Source organism: Camelus bactrianus, chromosome 1, assembly GCF_048773025.1.
Source record: "Camelus bactrianus isolate YW-2024 breed Bactrian camel chromosome 1, ASM4877302v1, whole genome shotgun sequence".
NCBI classification, from domain to species: domain Eukaryota; kingdom Metazoa; phylum Chordata; class Mammalia; order Artiodactyla; family Camelidae; genus Camelus; species Camelus bactrianus.
The window spans coordinates 11,958,792-11,984,905 of NC_133539.1; the positions used below are offsets into that span (position 1 = coordinate 11,958,792).

General features: G+C 43.3%; 1 protein-coding gene across 6 annotated transcripts in view; it reads left to right on the plus strand.

Annotated features, from left to right (window-relative positions):
• Window positions 1-25,872, plus strand: part of TIAM1 (TIAM Rac1 associated GEF 1) — a 244,681-nt gene extending 218,809 nt beyond the window's left edge. For all 6 annotated transcript variants that reach the window (XM_074360728.1, XM_074360724.1, XM_045517841.2 and 3 more), the window contains 8 exons: window positions 3,401-3,580; window positions 3,673-3,791; window positions 9,403-9,511; window positions 13,572-13,630; window positions 14,136-14,238; window positions 17,092-17,179; window positions 19,558-19,730; window positions 23,419-25,872. In XM_074360728.1, coding sequence (XP_074216829.1) covers window positions 3,401-3,580; window positions 3,673-3,791; window positions 9,403-9,511; window positions 13,572-13,630; window positions 14,136-14,238; window positions 17,092-17,179; window positions 19,558-19,730; window positions 23,419-23,888 — 1,301 coding nt within the window. In that variant the 3' untranslated portion in view covers window positions 23,889-25,872. The remainder of the gene's footprint in view (window positions 1-3,400; window positions 3,581-3,672; window positions 3,792-9,402; window positions 9,512-13,571; window positions 13,631-14,135; window positions 14,239-17,091; window positions 17,180-19,557; window positions 19,731-23,418) is intronic.
• Window positions 25,873-26,114: the final 242 nt, after the last annotated feature.

Consider the following 26,114-nt stretch of genomic DNA (forward strand, 5'->3'; position numbering starts at 1 on the left):
TTTGTGGACTTTCATCTTTCCCTCACCCATTTTTGTTCCCAGGTGTGTGATCATAGTCACCACCATCACTGCTAAAACTGTTTCAATTATTCACAAAAATCACTCAAGTTGCAATTATATCTTGTGCCGAACAGAGTAGAATTTTTGTACTGACCAGCTCCTTTTCCCAAGTGTTCTGGAGGGGATGACAGAGTGTTCTGAGTCTCCAGAAAGTTGTCTTCCTTCCATGGTTCTGCATGTGGCTGTTGAGGACAAGTTAAAGGATTAGAAAGACATTTACTTGGTAAACTGTAGGACCAATAGGAAGTTCCATTTCAGTGAATCTCTGGAAATCAGCCTGCTCTTCCTTGACACTTTACTGTGGCTGCCATGTAAATAGCTGCTGAATATATAAGTCATTTACTTATATTTATGTCTGCTGCCAAAGAGAACGAGCTTGCCTTAATTCAAAACCTGTTATAAGAAGTATTAGTAGAACACAGGTCTCTGGATTACAGAAGATCCTGCCCCAGATAATGCCATACTTAATGATAATGATAGTCTATGCAAAAGAGTCCTAGTTTAGCACAGAAATTTAAAGGGAACCTGGGAATTTCCTTGCCCTGCTGCATGGCCCCATCTGTGGTTTTACACACGTTGTGTTGGTCTTATGCGTCTCGGCTCTCTGTGTGTCTTCTCACATTATGAGAGTGTTAACATAACAATTTTAGAGCATTTTGCTCTGTGGTAAAATTATGTACTCATCACAGTCCTTAGAGCAATTTGTGTTATTTTTAATCACTCGATTAGATTAAACTCTGCCCCTGTAGATTTTTCTTAATTTCGAAAACATTCTTTTTTGCACCTGAAAAATATTATCGTATCATTCAAAACCATCCCTTAAAACATTACATATGACCCACATTTTTCTAATGGACAAACATGCCAAGCGGATGAAGAGAACTCTGAGAACAAAAAGCACGTCTGTGATTCCTAAAAGACCACAGCGAGATTGCCTGGGGGTGACACTTCAGCTCACAGAGAACTGAGACCCATGCCCTCTTCTGCCCCGATGTGAAATGTAGATGATGGGTGGTACGCTCATAGCCATGTTTGTGGACTTGAGGATTTTAGGGGGAATCCCTAGACCCCCTGTGGACGTGGACCAAGACTTGGGATGTCCACGGAAGCCATAGTTTCCTCACGCATCAGCTCTGGGCCTGGATGCACCGCCCAGGCACGTGGGCCCCTCCTCAGCGACCTCATCCCCAGTCCTCTTTCTCTTTATGGATGTGGTGGCCGGACCCGTGGAGTGTGAGTCCTCTTAATGGGGCTTAAAAGGGATGAAAAGACAGTGGTTTTGACGAGGCCTTCCCCCCATGGTTGCTGGTTTCCCTAACCCGACAAAGATGGAGGAATGATTTTACAATTTCATGACACCCTTTTACAACACCCTCACCTCTTAGCTCACGTTCCTAATCACTGGAGATGGAAATACATTTTTGTTAGAAGCTTTAAAAAAAAAAGTTTGCCTACCGTTAAGTCACTTTGATATACTGTCCTTTCCACTTCCCATTTTTTTTGCCCTCACTCCAGTCTCTCTCTTCGCCATTTCTTTGCACCTAAAAGACATAAGCCGTGTCTTCCTAATTTTCCACTGGCAGGTGCCTTTCTGCTTGTCTGGAGACGCACAACTTCCCAGGGCGGCTCCTCAGCCCAGCTGGGACGCAGGTAACAGCCCGGCTGGTGAGGAAAGTGCCTCCTGAGTTAACTTAGGCCCAATATATGTTTCCTTCTGAGATAAATCATAATAGCTGCAGCACTGAACTGACACAGAACAGAACCTAAAAGGCGTTCCCTGCGGGAGATGCGGCCTTGCTCCACTTACCAGAGCTGCAGGGTGCTGCTGCTTCTGCTTCCCTGCCTTCTCTCCAAAGAGGCTCTCCCAGCAAGGAAAAGCTTGAAAGTTTAGAAAAACCAGTGTGAGGAGTGTTTTAAAACGTAGGCTTTCTTGTTGTTCAGATATGGTGAGGCCAACAGATTGGGAGATGATTGCCATCAAAAAGATAGCTTGTTACTCACGATTCAAGAGGAGGGGGCATGCCATGCCCTTCAGGGCCACATGGGGAAGCACCAGGGTCGACCAGGGGGCAGAGGGCATGAGCAGAAAAGGTGGGCAAGAGCCTTTTCTGTGGTTTCTGCAGGAAGGAAGAGGTGAGGCAGGGTGAACAGGCCTAGAATTGGCCCGTCTGAAGAATCTCAGCAGGCTCTGGGGTAAAGGGGCTGTCCTGAGTTGTCTGGTACCTGGCCCTGGGGTGATTAGGGCAGGGGGAATATTGGACCAGAGTATAAGTGTCTAATGGAAGAGAGATGGGGGCAGGTGGCTCTGGATTGATTGGTTTGCATGTGAAAGGTGTGTTCCTAGGTGAGTCCTGTACCGTCTCTAGGAATTGGCCAGCTCTGGGATGGGCAGTCTCCCTGTTACTGAACCAAACTTGGGTCCACTTGCCTGTGTGCAGGGAAGCCTGTCTACTAACGCCAGATTGTGGTGAAAGAAAGTGCAGTGTTTAATGCAGGACACCGAGCAAGGAGTCAGGGCAGTTGGTGCTCAAAGGGCTTTCTGGGAAAGGTTTTCAAGGACAGGGTGAGGGAGGCGGGTTGAGGGATGTGCAGTCTGCTCACAGACTTTCTTCTGATTGGTTGGTGGGAGGTAACCTGCAGTCAATATCATCAACCTTCTGGTTCCAACCAGTCTGGGGTCTGTGTGCTTGTGGGCAGCATACAGTTAACTTCTGCCACCTGGCGGGGGTTGCAGTACTGCAGAACAGCGCAAAGGGTCCAGCTCAGAATACTGAAGAAGAACAAAAGGTCCCAGACTCTGTTTAATGGATCAACTATTATTTTGTCTTGCTTGACTGTTTTCCCTTCTTTCTGCATTTTCTCACTTTTCTGATTAAAGATACTCTTTGGAACTTGGGAAAGCCTAGGAGACTAAGGTTTTTCCACAGTGAAGAGGCAGGCGGAGGACATGGGGTGGGGTGGTTGAGGGGTGAATCTGCCCCACAGGGTCCTGCACAGTTATATCTCCAGGATCGGGAAAGCCCCAGGCGTCAACATACCAGAACAAGAAGACGTTCTTAACACAAGGACAATAAACAGAAGCCCCTGAAAATCTCTGTGTGTAGGATTTACAGACCCTGTTACCCCTTACCTCATCGGGAACCCCCCCCCCCCAATAAATAAATAAGTAAATGTAACCGACAGGCCCTTCCAGGTGTCCCTCTGAGCCCTCCTTCCCTCCTCTGACCACTCACTGTACCCTCAGCCCTGCGAAAAGGCACCTTGGAATGAGTGAGTGAGGTGCTAAGAAGGGAGTCCCTGGGCCGTTCCGCCCCGACACCCTGTGTTCAAACTCTTCCAGCCAAGACGGACACGGCTTTCAAGGCGTTCTTAGATGCCCAGAACCCGAAGCAGCAGCACTCGTCCACTCTGGAGTCTTACCTCATCAAGCCCATCCAGAGGATCCTCAAGTACCCACTGCTGCTGAAGGAGCTTTTTGCCCTGACGGACGCGGAGAGCGAGGAGCACTACCACCTGGACGGTGAGCCGCCGGCCGCGCCTGCCCCTCGCGCTCCTTGCCCCCCTAGTCTCCGCGTCACCTTTTTGTCTGTTCCGTGACCTGTTTCCCTCTAGTGGCCATCAAGACAATGAATAAGGTTGCAAGTCACATCAATGAAATGCAGAAGATCCATGAGGAGTTCGGGGCTGTGTTTGACCAGCTGATTGCTGAACAGACGGGTGAGAAAAAAGAGGTAAGGACCCCCCACCCTCTCCCCGTTCTTCCCAGCGTATCTGTCAGTAGAGCTGGATTTCTCTCTCTCTGTCTCTCTCTCTCTCTGTGTGTGTGTGTGTGTGTGTGTGTGTGTGTGTGTTGAAGGTTATTTGTAAGTACAGTAGTTAGGACGATAGTGTTTTTGTTGGTGGCACTTTTATCTTTACCCAAGGCTATGATGTGAGCTTTCTTCCTCAGCTGAACTATTTCTTAATATGGGAAATGTGTCCTGACTGCAGCCCTTCACCCTGGAGACCTCTGGTTTTGTTTTGTGTTAAATGAGAGAGTGAATTTCCACGACCGTAACTTGGGCTGTTTCTTTAAACACCCATTAAAGGCCAAGGCTGTATCCCCAGAGATTAGGATAACTGGCATGTAGCAGGTGCTCAATAAATATTCACTGATTGAATGAAAGTTTCAAATGAATCTGAATCTTTCCTTTTTTTAAGTTGCTGCCTGCAAATCTACTTAGAAGGAATAGTCACAGGAACAGATATACTTGAGAAAAACGTAGCATGAACTATGAGTTGTGCCTGAATCATTGAGAAGAGCTTGCGTGAATAAAAATGCTGCGAATACTGAGATGAGTCAGATGGAGATGATATGTAATGATGTTCATCAAATGCCTCTGCACCTCCTGATTCGATTGGAATGTTGTTCTCGTTTTGCTTTCTGCCTCAAAGAAGAAGACAAGCTGGGAGGGATCTAGGAAGAAAATCTCTCTTGCTGTGATTAGAAGGAGGGAGGGGGAAAGGCAGTGGGTGGGGATGGGGCAGGGAGCAGGGCTTGGCTCTTTAGGCAAGAGAAAACAGCCTTACGTTCAGAGATGTAAAGTGTTATTATCCAGGTTCACGCTTATGTCCTCAGTGAAACAAAACACATTTTTGGACTATTAAGAGATGTAAAAGTGAACATATATAAGGAATTTATTTCACTCATCTGTTGTGGGGGAACCTGGCGGGTGGTGTAACAGTTCATTGGAAACTGTCGAAATAGCACAGGTCTGTGTATGTAGTGAAGAAATGTTGAGATGATTTGTGAATGGAGATAAATTGGACATTACAGGGTTGGACTCTGATAGTCCAGGGTGTGCTGTAGAGGGTGCATAGTTTTCCACTGAAACAAAATTAATTTTTTCTACATGATATTTCAGGCAGGGCATGAGAATGTTCTCAGTCTACCAGGTAGATAATTTAATCTATTCGAGTAGAAAAGATGGACACTGCTACTTTGAATTTAGTCTCATTTTCTTGTAAAACTTTTGTAGTAAGAAAACCATACCATGTTTATTAAAGAAAAGGGCACCGTACCGAAGAAGGCAAGAAGAAAATTATCTACAATCTCAAAACGCAAAACTTATGTTTTGATGGTTGGGTGTTTAATTTTTTTTTAAATTATATATATTCTTTGCTTGGATTGAATATTGAGTATAGTTTTTTTCTATTTTCTTGAATATTGTGGAAGCTATTTTGTACTTTGATTTCTTTTATATTGAACAAAGAATTATTTAATTTTCATGTTATTTTAAATTATTCAAAAGTATCATTGTGTAATATTTTATTGTGTGGCTGAACAATGATTTCCTTAATTCCTATTATCAGGCAATTCTTTTCATTTATTGACTACAGTGAATAACACTGCAAACGTTTTTGATCATAAGGCTTCCTCTGTGCTTGATGTATTTTAATTTATTTCATTTTGACAAAGGGTGAATTTTTTGAGGTCATGGAAATGAACATTTTCATTGTATTTCATTACATTTTTCATTATATTCCAAACTGATTTCTGGATTTTAATCATCTTGAGGGCAAAGGACCATTATGCTAAGGACTAGAAGGTGATATAGATCGCAGATTGCAAATAACTTAGAAAAAAATTTGAATGTGATTCAAAAGTCAGAGACTATAAAAGGGGATATGGCTTTGGTGAAACTGCCTGTCCTCTAAAGTAAAATTCTGACAACCAAGTGAGAAATCTTTCCAGCGAGGAACAAAGAGATATAGTTCTATACAAAGCAGTCTCTTCTGAGCAAGGATCTTGTTAGGGTTAAAAAAAAAAAAGTACGAAAGATGGAAGGAGGGACATTTGACTACATAGCAGTATTACAGAATAGGCCATATCAGTGTTAGGACATCCAAAGACCACAAAAATGTAGGCTTGGAGAAGATGCCAAAGGGACCAATGGAAGATCATGCTTCAGCACTCTAGGAAGGATAAGAAAGAGATGGCACCCCCTAAAAAAAGGGACCTGAGGTGTCATAGCCAAAGACAAGTGCTTACTCAAGGACAATGACTCAGGTTCTACTTGATCTCTTTTTTCTCCTTTGTGGAGAATAGTCTTCAAACTGGAAAGGATAGAGTGGTCTTGATTCCACAAAAATAAAACTGTAGGGAGAATGGTTCCTGGGGAAATAGTGTGCTCTGTGCCATGATCAGTTGTAATTCTGCATTGCCACTCACAGCAGAGTGTTGGAACAGCCGTGGAAACTTAGGGAGGCAGACATTCAGACATACACAAGTTACTTCCTGATTTTCACAAAGGTGATTCCTGATCATTAAGTAACCTTTTAATGATAATATCCAGAAAAATCCTAGTCTGGCTCTGTGAGCAGTTTGTAAACAGCTAGGAATGGGACACTTGTCAGTATCTGCTGGGAATGGTCAGCCTAGACTGAAATGGTGACATCCCGGGACACAGGGTACCTGATGTTGTCACCAGCCAGCTTTCCTCAGGAGGTCCCTGGAGGCAGATGTGTTCACAGAGAACGAAACAGACAAAGAAATAGTTTTATGATGGAGGTGGGGCTTCATCCCCTACCCCCAGTTAAACTCTGGTGAGTGACCCACATAGAACATCCCTTTTGCTCAGGTTGGAGGAAGGAAAAGCCGAAGAGGGCATTTCCCCTTAGAAGCAGTGGTCAGAAAACCTGGCTCAGCAGGGCATCCCAGTCCTTGCTGGAGCAGAGGCTCCTTAGTGGAACTTAGTCTTAGGGTTTTGATGGAAGGCGACCAATGGAAGGCCAGGGTAGAGGCTGCTGGCTGGAGGGAGCAGCCCTGACCCCCTTATTACATTTACAAGTGGAAACTTGTCGAGAGAGAACCATTTGCATTGGTACTGTATCAGCCCATTTTGAGCGGGTAACAAAGATCTCAGAATCTTAGTGTTCGTGACAACAAATATTTATTTCCCTCCCAGTGTGTGGGCCAGCTGAGCTTTGGCTTGTCTTGGTGCGCTTCAGAGCTTAGGGCTCAGAGGGTTATATGTCTCTTCCTTCTAGGATCCAGACTGAAGCAGCAGTGGCTGTCTTGGGCATGTCCTTCCCATGGTTGGAAGGCAGATGCTCAGGAGGGCTGGTGGAGACTTACCATGCCAAGTTCAAGGCCCAGCCTATATGGCCAAGCCCAGAGTCTTCAGAGCTTGGCGTAGTCTAGTGGAAGGCACTAGAAAATTACATGGCAGAAGGTGCAAATATATAATTCATTAGAGGGAAGGAGTCGAATTTGGCCAGTGATCTACCCCAGTGACCTTTAATCACTCTTAAAGACATTCCCCCCTAAGGCTGTGGCCCAGAATGGTGCCCAGGAATTTGACTTATGTGTATAAGCAGTCCCTTCTGTGGGTGTTTGGAGCATGAGTAGTGGAGACTGTCCTGGGAGTTTGGTTGACTAGTTGCCTAATGTGTACAAAGTAATATAGTTGCTTGATGTTTTTAACCACTGACTGTACCACTAATAATATGGCTCAATAATAATTAGAGTAATTACTATTAGTATCATGATCCCAGTTATTATAGTGGCAGTAATACCGCTGTGTTCTGTACTGCTGGAGCCCCGGCTCCACACTGTAACCTGGCTTGGTGGCTTGAGAAAAGGGCAATGCCAAACCACACTGTGTTCCGGGGAGGGCTGCTCAGTTGCTGCTGTATCTAGATACCCAGCCAGATCAAAAGCAGCAAAATAAAATGGAGCCATTTGTTCTTGTGAAGCCCAACGTCAAGTTTTCAACTATTCAAAATGCTGCCTTCCTATTCACGACAGCCAAGACTGGAAGCAATCTAAATGTCCATCGACAGATGATTGGATAAAGAAGTTGTGGTATATGTATACAATGGAATACTACTCAGCCATAAAAAAGAGTGAAATAATGCCATTTGCAGCAACACGGAGGTACCTAGAGATTGTCATACTAAGTGAAGTAAGTCAGACAGAGAAAGACAAATATCACATATCGCTTATATGTGGAATTGAAAAAAATGAGACAAATTAACTTATTTACGAAAGGAGAAACAGACTCACAGACATAGAAAGTAAACTTAAAGTTACCAAAGGGGTAAAAGGGTGAGGAGTGATAAACTAATTGTTTGATATTAGCAGATACAAACTACTGCACATAAAATAGATAAATAACAAGGTCCTACAGTATAGCGCAGGGAACTATATTCAATATCTTGTAGTGACCTATAATGAAAAAGAGTATGTGTATATGGGTGATGGAATCTCTGTGCTGTACACTAGAAACTAACACAACATTGTAAATCAAAAACTGCAATATAAATAAACAAACAAACAAACAAATAAATAAATAATAAATGTTTTATAAAGGCCAACAAACACCCCAAAATGATGCCTTAAGGGAGAAGGAATCAGGCTTGGTTTCTGTGGCCGCAGAGTAGAAGCAAGAGGCTGATGGGCAAGGGCTTCAGGGAGGCATATTCGGGGAAGACCCTCCTGCCAATCTGTGGTTTACCAATAGGAAGGACCATGGGCCCTGATTGCTGTGGAGCCTTGTGCTCTAACATGTTTGCACAGGGAGCACATTGAGGGACCAGATGATCTTCCCAGCTGTGATTACGCTGCTGAGTAGGTGGGAGGGTGGCATTTTGGTAAACTTGGAAGTGGATCAAGGACTCCAGTGAGAAAGGCAAACATGACTATTGTGAGGCGGGAACCGGCAGAATCTCAGGATCATCGCATCACGATGGCTCCACAGGGAGCAAAGGAACTTGTCCGTCTAAGATGGGTTCTAGCATTTGACTTGAGGGGGCAGGACTGGACCTCAGGGTTTCTAAGGATCCCAGAGCTCACCCTGCGCATGCTTGGAGGGCAGTCTTCAAACTCCTCTGTCGGCTTCTTTTTCCTCCTCTAAAGTGAGATGAAATCTTTAAAATGAGTTGGAAGAATAAGAAATAATTGATTCCACTGCTTCCCAGAAGACTCTGGCTCCAAAGGGATTTAAACTCACAGGTGGAAATGGCTACAGTTCCCTGGGGTAGATCTCTGCCGTTGATGGCCGTTTGTCCCCCCTGAGAAACTGTCTCTATTTGAACACAAAACTCCAATTGGGTAGATCAGTTTTCACAGATTTACTACGTGCGAATTTTGGAACCCCGATTGTTACCTTTTTGCCAGCTTATTCTTGAAATTCTGGTAGAAAAACACAAGATAAAGGAAGAAAAGATGACCAGGTGTGTTTAGAGACAATATTTTCATGAAGTAGGATTGACATCAGCCTGTTGAATTTTCAAACGTCACGAAAATCTGAGTGCTTCTAACAACCACCCAGTAAGCTTTACCCTGTCCCTGGTTTTCAGGTTGCAGATCTGAGCATGGGGGACCTACTTTTGCACACCACCGTGATCTGGCCAAACCCACCAGCCTCGCTGGGAAAGTGGAAAAAGGAACCAGAATTGGCAGCTTTTGGTATGTATCAGGGTTTGGAGGGGAAGAAGGAGGCTGGCTTATTTTTCAAAATAAGTTAACATTTATTTTCCAAGACACAGTTTATTAAAGTAGAGTTAATCACACTTATCTGCATTGTCTTCCTGCCGTAGCCACCAACATGTCACAGGTACTAAATTAAACCTTCCGGCTAAGTGTGACCTGTGTGGCCACCCAGCTACATTGGAGGGAGAGATTGGGTGTTCAAGTCGACCCCAGGTATAGACATACAGGCAGGAAAAGATTTTTTTTTTTTTTTACGTTGCTGTTGCTGCTGCTGCTGCTCTGAATATCTTTTCAAAGCAATGAGTTAATAAAAAGCCAAGGAAAAATCAAGTGAAAAATCAAGACAAAGCGGTTTCTGAGACCCACAATCTAGTGTCTTTTATTCTTTCCCCAACTCTGCATTGTTGTATGTTGTGATGCCAGGATTCAGGACATGGTTCTCAGCTCACCTGTTGTGGCAACACTGGGTGCCTCGATCAGTTACGAGGTACTTCTCCATCACATCGTGGCTGATACTAGCAAAAGTAGAGATGTTCATGAATGATTCATTTTTCAGTAAAACAGTTCTGATGGCTGCAGTTGGTGCAATTAGAAACCTCACGTGGTTGTACTGGAAAATGCTTTTTGAGAGAGAAAAACTATGGGTTAGCGCACTGGGCATAATTCAGGCAGTACAGCTCACTGTTTTGTGTAAAGCTTGTACAGCATGCGGTGTTATAAACGATCAACCACCATCCATGGTCAACGGCCATGCTTTTGTTTTACCGTGTCTTTTCCTGGCCTCCCTGTCAAAGATGCATGGGCAGGAACACAGCATAAAGGAAGTCTAGGGTTTCTAATCTCCTTCCTTTTACCTTATTTTTCCAGGCGAGGGGGTGGGGAAAGGGGGATGTGGCTTACTGCTGCTTTAACTGAACCCTCTTTTTCTTTACGATGTGAACAAAGCATTCCCAAATGGAACATCCTAGTGATGTTAAAATCAGAGCACTTAATACAAAGATTTATTGGACTTCCTAATTAGATCACTCAGCCTTATTGAAAACCTTCGTGATATTCCTAAAAATTTCAAAGAGCCACTGTAGCTGTTGGTGCTGTTTCATTAAAAATAACAAAAAAGCATATGAGTGTGAAAGAAAAACATGACTAAATATGACATACAGAGGAGTACTGGGGGGTTTTTCCATGTCGGTGTTTTTTGATAGGAGTAGGTGTTTTGGAAAGGGGGAGGGATATAATTTCAAGTTTGTTTGTTTGTTTTTTCCATCATTACCAGTTGTGTTACTTATTGCAGTTTCTTCTTGGAGAGGTCTGGGAGCTTGCTGAGGCTTCTTGGCAGGTCATTGGTGAGGTGTAGGATTCTGAAGGAATTAACCAAATCATCTGCCTCCCGTTTCTGCCTCCAGGCTAGAGATGAACAGTTCCAGTGGTCACCGTTGGCATTTTTCCTGTCTATGTCCTGAATTGTACAGATGTCCAGTTGTTAGAAAGAAACAGATTTAGAATAAGAAAATCATTGGAGTGGGGGAATGTAGGGGGTTGGCAAACTTACTCTGTAAAGGGCCATGTAGTCAGTATTTTAGGCTTCCCGGACCAAGAGGCCATATGTAGCCAGGCGCAGCCTGTGTAAACAAATGAGCAGTGGTACTGGTGGCTGTACGGAACAGGTGTCGGACCTGAGTTTGCCAGACTGTGGAAGGAAGGGTTCACGAATATGTCAGTTTTGAGGTTTGGGGCTTTAGGTGCCGCTTGGTGCACAGGCTCAGCAGGGGGCAGTGTGTGTGCTCCCTGCCCCGCAGGGTGTTTACCAGAGGGAGGCACAGGGTGGGTGTCCGGTTGTGGATGGAAGCTGCCTCCTCCGGTCCCACTGCCAGCAAACCCCGCAGGGACCACGGTTAGCAAGGGAAGACTGCCCAAGACTCACAGGAGGAAGGAAGCAAGCACCTTATCCTCTCCTGAGTCACAGCAGAGAAGGCGGAAGGATTACAATCGATTATGAGTGAAGGCAGACTGTTGTCATCATAATGAGCTTATTTATGGATTCCCAGTCCTTAAAAGGTGGCAGTTTGGGTGAGATTTTTAAGCAGCAAGGCAGAACTCACAGAGACTTAGAATTGCGTTTTGAAACAAAAAGAGTTGCTGCGAAGGAAGTTAATTACATCAAACAGGCAGCTTTGGGGCTAAGACATGTTTGTCTTCTGTTTCCCGTTTAAACGTCTGATCTCAGGAAATAGTGCAGCTTTCTTCTGAAACTAAGTTGACCGGCTGCCAACCCAGCACCTTGCTGTTTTCATTCCCAGGATGACTCCTATGTACTTGGTGTTGACGATCATCACCTTTAAAAGAATGAAAGACATAGTTTGTTTAGGCCTTCAGGCTGGCGAGGGCAGCCAGGAGTTTTGGAGATCAAGGCCATGTCTGAAGGGACTGACAGCACTTGGAGTCAGTTGAGTGAGAGGAGCCCCTGGGATCAGGGAGGAATTAAGGCAAAAGTGTTCAGAGCCCAGGCTGAGGGTCACTTTGGCTCCCACACTGTGACCCAAGATGGTTGAGGTAAACCAGTGCAGACCAGTAGCCTTCTTGGGGTCACGGCTACACGCTTGCTGAGCTGTGGTCCCAATGGGATGGTGGGTCTTCTGAGACTCAGATTACTGGACACCGTCACCCTTTCCCAGCATGGGGCTCTCTCACTTTCAAAGGGCCCTGCTGTCCTGGCCACTGTGATTTCTGAAGGCTTCATGGCAAGGACAGAGGGCCTGCTCAGGTGGTGATGTCCCGCCTCCACGCAGAGCGGTGTGGCCTCTGAGGGTCAGAGGGAACCTCACAGGCTGTCCTCTGGGATTCTTAAGAGGTCAGATGCTTTAAGTTGTGAAGGGCTGGGGACAGTCCAGACCCAATGACTGGGGGTCAGTTTCTTTGTATCCTAAGGCTTCTTTTCTTGCAGTGGAGATTAGAGCGATCTTACCCAAAAGGAGACTGACCCATCGTAAGTAGGATAAAAAGTGAACCAGGCACGTTGGATTGCTCTCCAGAGGGCCTGGGAGCCTGTCCCTGAGAACTCTCTGAAGCTTTGCTCCCTTTGTAATTCTGTGCCTGGTATACCAGATGTGCCCCGTCCAGCTGCTGTGTGACTGACGGCGTCCCTGTTATGCCTTGGGGTCACAGTGTGAAGGGAGATGGAGACGCCCATACAAGGAGCCAAGGATGGGCTGGGGTCCCCCTTCTTACTGTTCTGGGCGCCAATTCTTCTTTCTCCTCCAGGAGTCAGAATCGCTGAGTGTTAAACATGCTTGGCATTGTTTAAGGAATTCAGTGAACCATTATGCATAACGCCATTGTATCTCCCCCTGCCCCTAAAGAATATAAGAATAAAACTACATACTTCAATTATAAAAAAGATTTTATCAATAGACGCAGGGGGAAAAAAAGAACAAAACTGTATACTCCCTGCTTCTAAATAGCTTAATTGTGATTCATCCTGTTTGGAACATTCTACTTCTTCCAAACAGGATGAATCACAATTAAGTAGAGTAACATTCTACTTCCTAAACTAATTTTCATTTCAGTCAAAATGATGAATTCTATTCCCTGAGTTAATGAACTTTCTCTGTGGGTGTGATCTTAGCTTAATTTGCATAAATGTAGATTAAGCATCATTATTGCTATTACTGACGTTTGTACTGTTCGTTCAGCTGCTGAACTAGTCTATTTTTGTTAAATGTGTACAAGCTGAAGTTTTAAGCTTGAAGTGATACCATAGTTAAAAATACTATATTTTACCCAAAAGTTTCCAGCAGGGCAGGAAGCATTATTTCCATTGATTTAGGCTTTGGGTGTTTATCTGGAACCTGGAAAATTTTGTCTCAGTAGATTTTTGCATCTCTCAGATGTGACGAGTGAGTGGAGGACGCGGTGGAGCTGGTACCTGGGACTCTCTGTCCTCTTCATAACTGTAGTGTTTGTCACCACAAGTTATTGAAGTAAAGGGGAAAACCCAACACATTATGTGCCATAACAACCTTTATTTTATTTTTTCCAGTCTTCAAAACTGCTGTGGTCCTTGTATATAAAGATGGTTCCAAACAGAAGAAGAAACTGGTAAGACTTCTTATTTCACTCCATAGTTTGAAAACATCTCCCTTTCTATCTGCTTCTCAGTTATATCTGCCTAATTATAATTCTGCACCTCTGTCAAGCATGAATCTTTTATGATTTTTTTTAAAAGTGTTGCCAAGGGCAACCAATCCTGCTTCCTGCAGCAGGCTAACGTTTAGAGCGTGAAAGTCAATAGCTGTTACGCCTATCATGGCCAGAGCCTTCTTAACACTGTTTTTTTTCCTTTCCCTGTTCTTCCTGTTCTGTTCTTGTTTTGGGATCCCTTTTCTCCTCTTTCCTTTGTCTCTCTTTTGCCTGAATTTGGTTAGCAGGCTTATTGTACACCCTTAGCATTTTTACCACTTGGCCTCTTGCTTTCTGCTGGGGCAACAACAGTGCAGGCATGGGAGCAGAACTGGGTTCCAGCATCACTGGTTTAGAAAGTGTGGGGGTTCCGTCCAGGCTGAGCAGATAGTTCTCATGCACCTAGTTCCTTCTCTTCCTGCAGGTAGGATCTCACAGGCTTTCAATTTACGAGGACTGGGACCCCTTTCGATTTCGACACATGATTCCTACCGAAGCTTTGCAGGTTCGAGCTTTGGCAAGTGCAGGTAAACTCTGAAGCGTGCTGGGTACATATTTCTGTGGGTGTATGAATTGTGTTTCTGAATCCACGCTCTTGGTCTAGCCACCTTATCTTTTTCCTTCTTTGCTTAACTCTCCTTTCCCTCAGCCTCTCCATTGCCTCTTATCTACCCAGACATTTATTAAATACTTGAGCTAACTACTGTATATAACATAAACAAGAAGATTCTACTGTATAGCGCAGAACTATATTCGATATCTTGTAATAGACTATGATGAAAAAGAATTTGGAAAGGAATATATATTATATATATATATACACACATGTATGTAACTGAATCACTTGCTGTACACCAGAAATTAACACAACATTATAAATTGATTGGAAAAAATACAGAAAGGTTGGGTGGAAATATAACTACTTCCCACCTAAGTAAATAAATAAATAAATACATAAATAAATAATTGAATGAATGAACTAAGTGAATGAAGGTAAATTGCCTTTAATATTGTACCCAGGAGCTCTAGTCATTCTGTTCTATATATTAGTAATATTACAGTGACTCACATCTAAGTAGCAATGAGTCTTGTACTTCTGGAAAGAATCTTTGAGCCCATGAACAGACAAAGCATATGTAAATAACTCACTTGCCTTTTAACTAGTAGATGCAAAAGAACATTGAATACATTCTTTTTTTTTTCTGAAGCATTATAAATCCGTATCTTTATATAAGGGTGAAGGCTTTTGAAATGTCAATTCTTTTTCTCCAACCCAAATAGCAGTGAAACAAGTGGTTGAGTAGTAATGGATGTACTTGATAATATTAATTAGATGAGGCTTTAGCACTTGAGGCGAGAAGTGATCATCAGCACGGTATTGACTAAGAAGAGCAACATTTCTATGACTCGGAGGCACCATCCAGGGGTTCTCCTGGACACACCGTGGGAGGAGCAGCTTTGTGGTCAATTGGAAACTCTCAGGACACACTATTCTGTGTCCCACGTGGACAGCAGGTGCGGCTTTCTGGTAGTAAAGGGAGGCTGTGGGAGTGGACCTCTGCCGGCGTGCAGTGGATCTGAATTTCTGTTTCGTGCTTCTGGCATCTCACATGAGCGTTAAGTACTTTGTGTCTGATGGATGTGACACATCTTTTACCTGTTTTCATTTGTCACCTCCCTGAGCCATAAAATTGGCTCTAATCCTCATAAAACCAGCTCTTCCCTAATCCAGTATCATGAAGTGACATGAAGATTGGCAGTGTTTGATAAACCTTCAGTTACTCACCCGAGTTAAACGAGATGCCGCTTCCTTCACGGTCGTTATGTGTTGTAGGAGGGAAACTCCAGTGCACAAACTATGTCTAGGAAATGTACTGGAGATGATTATTTGCCTTAAGAAAGTTTGTGTCTAATCTTCTGGCACAGAGATTTACCCTCATGCCTTTTTACTTATGGTTTGATTTGTAGAATTGATTCGCACATAAATTTTCAGGAACCTATCAATCATAGATCTACAAATAGCTGTCATAGTATTTTGAGGTTTGGGCACTTAAATCCTAGTGTTGTCTTACTTTGCAGTCTTAGGTTGTGAATGGTCTCGTTCATAGGTTTCCTTGTGCCTGGTTGATAAATGGGAAAGCTTATGCTAATGGAAGACTGCAAAGGCTTCTCAGCCAGGACTTTTGCCTTCATGGAGAACAAAAATACATGAAGAATATAACTTTGGAAAACAAAGCCATCTTTGTGAATATGACATTCCATGCTCACCCTCGGTTTTTCACTCAAATCCACTTTAACATTGTCAGGATAGAAGTTTATTTCAATGGAGAGACTAGCCAACATGTCCCTTGTTATGAAATAAAGTCTAGTGGATGTGAGACTCAGAAGGTGAACATTTCTAGATTTTTCTCTTAGTTTGGGAAAACTTGTGAAACTTTCTGCATAGGGGTCCTGGTTGGGGCTGAAGAATGTGGGCACAGTGCATGTTTGTGGCCCAGGTTTTGAACCACTAGGTAAGGATGAGACCTCACAATGTGCAGTCTTGATGTTTGCAGGAAATTGGTTCTTTCATAAACAGTAATAATGAATAACATGACTTAAAATAATATGATGTTCAGGCAGCAGAAGACTTAGACATTACTTCTAAATAAAATGGATTCTCACCTTCTTGGGGTACCATTTTTTTATTGAAGTGTAGTCACTTTACAATGTTGTGTCAATTTCTGGTGTACAGCAGAATGTTTCAGTCGTCCACGTCCATACATGTATTTGTTTTCAGATTCCTCTTCACTATAGGTTATTACAAGATATTGAAAATAGTTCCCTGTTCAGTGTACCGTTTTTGCTTTACTCAGATTGGGCTGGGAAGGCTGAGAAGGAGGAGCCCCGTTTGTTTCCAGGACTTGCTGGTCCCGGGCACTTGGCCTGGTCGCTCAGGGGGAGGGCTATCCCGCAGGTGACAAGGGCCTGCCTTTTTATATCACTGACCTGGTGCAGTCGGCATTGGAATCTCGGGCTCTGTCTGTCTAGTCCAGTTATAGCCAAAACAGCTAATCGCTTAATTGAAATGATTCAACCAAATGGGCTGTGCAGCTAAAAACGGTCAATTCTGCAATCCATATGATTGACTGATTGTCCTTTTAGACCTTTGAGAAGGAGATTTTAACAACTGGAAATTTTCCAGGCGTTCTTTTTCTTTGTACCCATTAAGCTATCAAGCACTTTGTCTCTTGAGATTACCCAGATAGGCGTGAAGTTCCTTCGGTCTTATGCAGCCCTGCATGATTTAATCTTACACTTACATGGAAAATGCTTTTGCAAAAATGAAAATAAATCTCTTTGAAACATACTCTAATTCATACTTGTTTTAATTTCTCTAGATGCAGAAGCAAATGCCATGTGTGAAATTGTCCACGTAAAGTCGGAGTCTGAAGGGAGGCCAGAGAGGGTCTTCCACCTGTGCTGCAGGTGAGTCTGGAGCCGTGGAGTGTGGACCGTGCCGCCCCGAGGGAAGGGTTGTGACTGTGCTCAGCGTCCCACAACCCCCTCTGGGTTTCTACAGACTGGCTTGTGCATCCTTAGATGCTACATCCTTTTCTTGTACACTTGAGAAATTATTTCACCCTTATTAAGTAAGAGTTATTGGATAAATTAAACTGATTTCATCAGAATGTAGGCAGTCACCTGGTTAATTTATTATCTTTCTAAGAGGAAATCGGAGTTTTCATATATATTCAACATACAAATGAGAGATTTTTTTCCCAGATGTACATTTGGTGGGTTAGAAGGACCTGGTTGTCTTACAATATTTTGCATTGGTGTTTGGATCCATTGTTTATACTGTACATCCCTGAGGTGCAGCAGGTGGAGAGTCAGCTGGGAGGAGGCTGACAGTGTGCGCCACTGCCGCTGGGCCCCCTCGTCACGTACAGAAACTTCAGCCCAGAGAGGCTGGCTCACGTTCCTTGGGTTCGCCCACAGATCTTGAGCAGAAGCGGAGATTATAATGTGGGCTCCTACTTATTTCTTTGTGTTCACGCCCTCCCCTCCCTTCCCTCTCCCCTCCCCCTTCTCTTCCTCCTCCTCTTTGGGCTCTGTTTTGACGATTTGAGGTCTTTTCTCAAATGCAGCCAATTCTCTTTCTCTCTTTGGTGTTTTTGCCTAAAAATACCAACCTGGGCAGTCTCAACAGCCAGCGATCTGATACACTTGCCTTTAAAGATGATCTGTATGCAATTATGCATTAATTTCATCATAAGTGCTCAGTAATGTATTCAATACTTACCCAATACCCCACACCATGGGTAGTATCCTACCAGTTGCCCACAAAAAAACCCAAAAACAGCAACAAACAACTCAACAGAATCAGTACTTTATGGTTGTTAGCAATACTCTGTGATGTTTTTGCTGGCACGTTCACCATGAACTGTGCTAAGCACCTTACATGCAGTATTTCCCTTAGTCAGACTGAGGTACAATTACTCCCTTTTACAAATGGTGCATCAAGGCTCATAGAGGGTGCTTTGCTTTTAAAACCTTATAGCCAATGAACATTGAGCTCAAACTTAGCAGGTTTGACACTCAGTAGGTTTGACTTCAAAGCCCACGTTTTGTGTTTCTGCATCTCCTCTTTGTGTTGGGTGACAGAGATCAATCAAGGCAGATCCCAAGAAGCTATCAGAACCAGAATTGGAATTTTTTTTTTCAGATAATCTACATGTTATTTGAGCACCATCTTTACTATCTATTTAGGCTAATCCACTTGTGGTTTTGTTGGTAAATCCGCAGGGTCCAATGAGCTTGTCCTTTGAGATGCCATATTCATTGTTAATAAGGGAAACCAGTACCTGGGTAAAGATACTGAGAACGTAACAAGAAAAATAACCCCGACCTAAGAAGCACTTCTTTTTTCCCTTTTTCTCCCTCCCTCCCTTCCTTCCTCTCTCTCTCTTTCTTTCTTTCTTTTTCTTTCTTTCTTTCTGTCTCTCTTTCTCTTTCTTTCTTTCCCTTCCTCCCTTCCTTCCTCCCTTCCTTCCTCCCTTCCTTCCTCCTTTCCTTCCTCCCTTCCTTCTCCCTCCCCTCCTTCCCTTTCTTTCTTTCTTTCTTTCTTTCTTTCTTTCTTTCTTTCTTTCTTTCTCTCTTTCTCTCTTTCTCTCTTTCTCTCTCTCTCTCTTTCTCTCTTTCTCTCTTTCTTTCTTTCTTTCTTTCCTTCTTTCTTTTCTTTCTTTCTTTCTTTCTTTCTTTCTTTCTTTCTTTCTTTCTCTTTCTTTCTTTTCTTTCTTTTCTTTCTTTTCTTTCTTTCTTTTCTTTCTCTTTCTTTCTCTTTCTTTTCTTAATTAGGACTTGGGAAGCTTTTCCAGTTCTTAACAGTGTAGCTTTAATATTTACATGTTGAGATGTGTCCTGAGAGGCATTGATATTTAACAGAAGGCCAAATCTAGAGGAGGCTAAAGACGTTGGACATCAGTTTTTAGGTGCGCCACAGAGCCTCGACAATCTTGTGGTTCCTTTGTCTGTAAGACATTTTAGAATGAAAAGCTCTACCTTAAGTACCAAGAGCAGAATCTGGCAACTCTGCGGTGCAGAATCTGTATCTCCATCAATTTGTTCATTAATGGGCTGCTCTGTCCCAGACCGACTGCAGGAGATGAACCACAAAGCATAAAGGGAAAGGAATATGCGTTCTTTATCCCCAGCGATGAAAACACTGCTCAGCAGTGAAGTTGGAGTGGTGGCCTCAGTTTTTAACCTTTGGTCTCCTGAGGTATTTGTTTGGCCGCACCTGGTATCAGAAGTTCGCCGTGTGTTGAGAATTGTTTCTCTAACACGTGTCCATCTTTCCATAGCTCCCCAGAGAGCCGAAAGGATTTCCTGAAGGCTGTGCACTCCATCCTGCGTGACAAGCACAGAAGACAGCTCCTCAAGACTGAGAGCCTTCCCTCGTCCCAGCAATATGTCCCTTTTGGAGGAAAACGATTGTGTGCACTGAAAGGGGCCAGGCCAGCCATGAGCAGGGCAGGTACTGTGGGGATTCAGACGTTCAAGATCCCCGTCACCCCTACTCCACTGTAGGACTTGAGTGAGCTGACGTCCCTGTGGGGCGACAGTTAGATGTAGCCTCGTGGGGCGATAGTTAGATGAAGCCTCGTGGGGGGCTGACGTTGGAGTAGGTTCTTCCCTGGTGTGAGGGTCCCTTGCCTCCCTCCCATTGTCTACTCCTTTTTCCCTCCCTCAAGCTTTCCCTTCGCTGTTCACCTCCTTGTGGCTGGTGAGCTCCGTTCTCATTCGCCAAGCCAGGAAGGGAATGCCTTCTTTCTCTGGAGGGGCTGTCTTAGCCTGCTTGCCAAATGAGAGTCGCTGCTTTGCATGATAGCCAGCTTTGTCCAGCAAAAAGCGGTGTGTGATGTCTCAGCATCCTGAGAACATGGTGGCTTTGTGCTCCAGAAACACAGCAATGCCTGTTCTCAGTAAGGAGGCCATGTTTGGTAGACCAGATGATACATCTGATTTTACCCATATCATGTGCCTGCAACTTTGTTTTTACTTTCAGTGTTAATCTGGGGAGGCCTTGAGCTGCTATTAGAAAAGAAGAATCTAGAATTTAAATGGTCCCACAGTAAACATTCTTTTAGGACTCATTCTATCACCTTGGAGCAGTTAAAGATCAGTACTACCAACTGTAGATGGCATTAAAATCTATCTAGGAAGGAAGATATTTTTATTATAACACTTAGGTATTAATGACATCAAGATATTAACATTTTTATTACTCCTTTATTAAAAGGCAGTCTAGAATTTTGCAGGGAAGATTCCCATAAAAAAAGCTTCCTTTGCATTTGCCAAAAAGGCTTCTGACCTCTGTTTCAATTAATTTTCCACCTGTTCTCAGTTTTGTTGAGGAGGCATGTGGGGAACTGTGAATGGTTGAAGGGTTTCATAGATACAACCTACCTAGCTTGACAGGGTATATTACACTCTTTAAGTATCTTAAGTTTAACTAATGTTAATTAACTAATTAAGTTTAATTAGTATTACCTAATAATCTCTTCTCCAATCAGTTGATAACTGTTTATTGAAAACATAGTAAGGTGAACACCCAGCACTTTTCTGGGTTCACCAATGTATCTAAGTGTCTTGCACACCTCCCTGTCCACAGTTTCTCATGGGTTTCTCATGTAAAAAGCTTTGCTGATCCCTTTAGAGCTCACAGCAGAGAATTTCACCTTGGGATTGTTTCACCCGTTCCTTTTACTCACCAGGGATATTTAATTAGGATTGAGAATAGGTATCCCAACCTCAGGAAACCCCAGCTGTCATTGGGCAGGTTTTAGTTGCTAATCAATGAACCTAAAGTCAGAGCTGCATTCACGTTGAAACAAGCATTTTCAGTCTGTAGAACATTCAGAAGTTTTGCCACTGAGATCCCTTTAGAAAGAAAAGAAACAAAGTTGCTACAACCTATATCATCATCATGAACACCAAGAGAGAAAGCCTGTTGGCTTTGGCTGATTGGAAGATTTTTTTGCCTGATGGTTCATTTTTGGCTGAAGAAAGTCTTTATCACTCTGCTGTTGAAGCTCCTTCCCATGATCAGGCTCTTCATGTTACATGATTTAAAAATGGTGCTTGAGTGGGTCAGCATGGCACTAGCTAATCAGTCTTAACAACGAACAATGGCAATACTCAAAGATTGTCCCCTGGAACCCCATAAAGCTGGCTGGGTTATTAAGTTTACTTTTAAAAAAGGATAGATTCTATGCTTCATTATTCATTATCATGAATACCCAGCTAGTTTATTTCTCCTTCTGCTCTATTTGAATAGGACAGCAAAGGCAAATATCCTGCTGCACTTGGTCTAAAAGTGCTGTATGTCTGCGGTAACTCAATTACATATTTTTTTTGTTACATTTTCTTATGAAAATTTTCAGAAACATAGAACAAGTTTTATTTGTGGACATTCATACCTACCATTAACATTTTTCTATATTTTCGTTATGACATATCTACTCATCTACCATCCATCAAGTCATCTTACTTTTGACCTACTTCAAGAATACAGATATTAGCATATTGTATCACTAAATACTTCAAATTGCAGATCAGTGACAAATATTTCTAATAGTCCAATTCTGAACTGAAGTGGTTCTAATAGAGTGATTGGAGAGAGCCAGGCTCCACTAAGGTGATGTTGAGATAGAACTGAACAGGAAGTTTTGCTTCTTCCTAATGGAGGAGTGGTCTTAGGTTTTTTGGGGTTTTTTTTCCTATTCTTTCTTTTTTCTCCCCATTTTTCCTGGAAATGATTTTCATTCCCCTTCTTGAATGAGAGTGGTGTCCATTTACTCCATGTCTTAAGATGACAGAACACTCAGGAATGATGATGGAAGCCCAGGGATCTGAGACAGAGGATGGTCAGAATGGGAGCCAGTTTAGACCATCGTCCAGCTCACTGATCTTGTATCTGCTGGATGTGAAGTCAAGGTTACATTTGGCAGGAATTAAAAATAGTCATCTTACTTCTAGCAGCACTGAAGCAATTTAACAGGCTTTCGGGCTTAGGTTTCAGGCAAGCAGCTCCTCACTGGTGTCTAGACTCCTCCCTCCCACTGGAAAGCCCATGGTGCATTTCACTATCCAGCGAGAAGTGGCAGCATTTCCACGTGTGGTTAGCGAACGTGTGTGTGGTGGGATCGTTTGCTTTACTGGGTGGTGTCTTTTGTTTGTTTGTTTGTTTGTTTGTTTGTTTTTTAATAATTCTGGTTCCCTGGAGGGCAGTAAGGTGAAAATGAATTCAGAGATTTGTTTTTCTTAACTGTTAGTCACTTTATCTAGCACGTTGCCAATAGCTGCCTGGGGGTCGTATTATTTATTTCTCCTTCCACTCAGGCATCGGTATTTTAATTGCTTTGTAAAAGAGGAACTGGTGATACACGGAACAGAGTCAGGAGGGACTAAGGCTCACGTTTGCTGAGCCTCCCAGCTCATGTGGGGCTTTGTCAGAAAGAGGACTTGATATCTCTGAGACCCACTCTTTTCTGCTGATTCTCCAAAAATGATGCTGTGCCCTTAATGTAACTGCAGATCCTCAAGAAATGTTACATTCAGTTTTCCAGAAAGCCGTATAACTTGGACCAGTGTTTTTCCTTCCTTGATACTTCTTCTGGTGACTTCTACAAAGGACAGTGAAACTCTAAAATCATCCCGCATCCTTACTAAATACCTATTCCAGCTAATTGACTCTCGACCAGCTCCTCGGGATCTTCGGAGCACTGTGCCTTGGGCCACGGTCAGAACTGAGGGCGCTAGGTCATCCCGAGATCAGTGGTTGACTTGACAGCAGCAGGAATCTGCATTACCTGTCTCCCAGGTGCACAGGGCAGAGAAGTTGATTATTTCAGACGGAGTTGAATCCCCCTTTCCCTATAACCTACAACCCATCCATGTCCCCCCACCCTACCCCCACCCCCCGCCTACTTGCCCGTCCATTAGTGGCTGTAACATCCTCTTAGTCCAGACATCTGTGTGAGGTAAAGATTCCGAGACAGACTGATAAAATCCAGACTTTGATGTCCCAAGTGACATCTAGGCACTAAAATGCATATCCGTTTAGTCTTTATTTTCCTTTTCTTTTATTTGCTTTCTGGATTTTCATCTCACGTAAAGCCTGTGGGGGTTTTATTTTTTTATATTTTTGTGTGTGTGTGCAGTGTCCGCCCCAAGCAAGTCTCTTGGGAGGAGGAGGCGGCGACTGGCTCGAAACAGGTTTACCATTGATTCCGATGCCATCTCCGCCAGCAGCCCGGAGAGAGAGTCCCAGCAGCCGCCCGGTGGCGGGGACACTGACCGATGGGTAGAGGAACAGTTTGATCTTGCTCAGTATGAGGAGCAAGATGACATCAAGGAGACAGACATCCTCAGTGACGATGATGAGTTCTGTGAGTCGGCGAAGGGCGCCGCCGCCGACGGAGACCTGCGGGAGCGGCTTCAGGCCGCCTCCATCAGCCAGCGGGAGAGAGGCCGCAGAGCCCCGGACAGTCACGCGTCCCGCCTGGCGCAGCTCAAGAAGCAAGCCGCCCTGCCGGGCATCAATGGAGGCCTGGAGAGCACGAGCGAGGAGGTCATTTGGGTTAGGCGTGAAGACTTTGCCCCCTCCCGGAAACTGAACACTGAGATCTGACGGTGTCACGGTCCCCTTAGAGCCTGTGTAGATACGCCTCCCGCGCGGCCCTCGCTCCTCCCCGGCCCCGGCCCCTGGGATGGGGGAGAGCGCTCCCCCAAGTCGCACTGTTGCACACACCGTTCTGGCAGCTGGCTTTGTTCCGAAGCCTCCTAGCCACCCAACTTCGTCATTTCTAACGTCAGAGAGAATTGTTCAAGAATCGCAAATAAGCTTGAGTCCTATCTCCTGTAGATTACTAAGGGCTTTTATTTATTCTCAATTAATCAGGGCCTGAAGAATTAAAAAAGAAAGACAAAGAAAAAATAAAAGCGATCCTATAGCACTGGAAAGCGAATTACCCCCAGGAGTTTAAGTATATACAACAGATTAGCTTAAGGGATAGCACACGAAAAAATAATAAAGACTATCTGAAATCAATCCAGGAGCCATCTCCTAGTTGGGGAAACAAAACAAAACAAAGCAACTGTACAGCTTGCAGTGTTCTCTTTTCTCTCTTAAATGTCTGAGAATATCTGTGTATTTTAAGAATGTGTGAGGAGAGGGTGGAGATTTATGTTTCGATGAGCCTTTTTTCGTTTTGTTTTTTTTTTCTCTTCTGTTTCGGTCTATGGCTGGTCTTACTCGATGTCAGTGTTCGGAAGTTCTAGTTTTGCATAGAATTATAAAGATGCCAAACTCTTTGAAAAGAGATCCAAATTTATCACTTAAAAAAAAAAACACTATTTTTTGTATTTTACCTGAGATGCTGGGGCACAAACAGAGGAGACTTTTACAGTGTTAGTGTAACTCTGAGTCTAAAAAATGAGGATTTTACCTTTTACAGAGAGAGTGAGGCATGGTGATTTTATATTTATATATGAAAGGCCAACAAAATACTTAGGAGAAACTTTTTTTCCCAAGAAGCAGTTTTTTTTTTGTTTGTTTGTTTTTAATGTTTGAATCTCTGAGATGGGAGCTTGGTTGGATTAAACATGACACTGGAATGGGCAGTGTGTGTGTCTGTTGCACATGGCGGGGGAGGGGGACTCTGTCTCATGAGAGTGAGACATTGCCATGACGATCATTGGTCTTCCCATCAAAGTTACATCTTCATCCATAGGTTACATGTCCCTTCCCTGGCAGTCCATAACTGAATCTCTTAACAAAACAACCTCTTCAAAAACATTTCTTGTGTTTAACACTTTCTTCATGCCGACAAACAGGGTAAGCATGCTAAAGATCTAACGTTCTAAACAGATTTCCAAATAGGAAGAACAAAAACAACTTAAAGCACTTTCAAATTTTTTTTAAAGGTTTATAGCTTTTCTCTTTTTTTCCCATTTCACAATGTCCACTTCCTAAGAAAGGGTTAAATAATATGAAAACTTTCTTTTTGGGGAAAATATCTATTTGGTGTTTGACACATCAGTAGGTACTTTAAAGACCTGAATTTTATAGTAGCTTTAGGAATTATATTTTATAAAAATCAGTTCTGACTTTATATTTCCAGACAATAGAGAGTTCAGAACGTCATGCTCTTGTGCCCCTGCTTGCTTTAGCTTTACCTGCTTTTCCTTCCTCTGTTCCTCCCCTTTCGGGTTTCCAGGGCTTTGAGCTTGATCTTTTGAGAGTTTTATTCTATTAAATTTTTGCTATATCTTCTGATTTTCTTAAAAAGCTTTAGAATGGTTTCTATACCCTTTGTATCACTGCATTGTTCCATATCATCTCCAGTTCGATTGTGTCTGGATGGAAAACCGAAGCAGCGGCTTCTAATAGTCACATTTACGAGTCCCAGTGCAACGGGTTCGTCTGAAAAGGCTGGAAAGTCTGGTGCTTGGAGAGGGTGCCATTGTCTCTTGTATATAAGGTCATGACGTGTCTATGTCAAAAGTTCTTATATATTTCTTTTATAAGCTGAAAGAAGGTCTATTTTTATGTTTTTAGGTCTATGAATGGAACGTTGTAAATGCCTGTCAAACAATAAAAACATTGAAAAGTGTCTGGACAGTCCTGTACCTTTTTAGTGGGAGGATGGGTAGGAACTGTTGGTGGGAACAAAGTATGTGGGAGAAAATTCCTGGGAATGCCCTTTTTTTCTCCATAAATAATTATCGTGATCATCAAAAGAAAATTGACTTGGTAGAGGCTGAAGTTCTGTTTGGTTTGGTTTGGTTTGGTTTTCCCTTAATGGAGGCACTCGGGGTTGAACCTAGGACCTCATGTATGCCAAACAAGCATGCT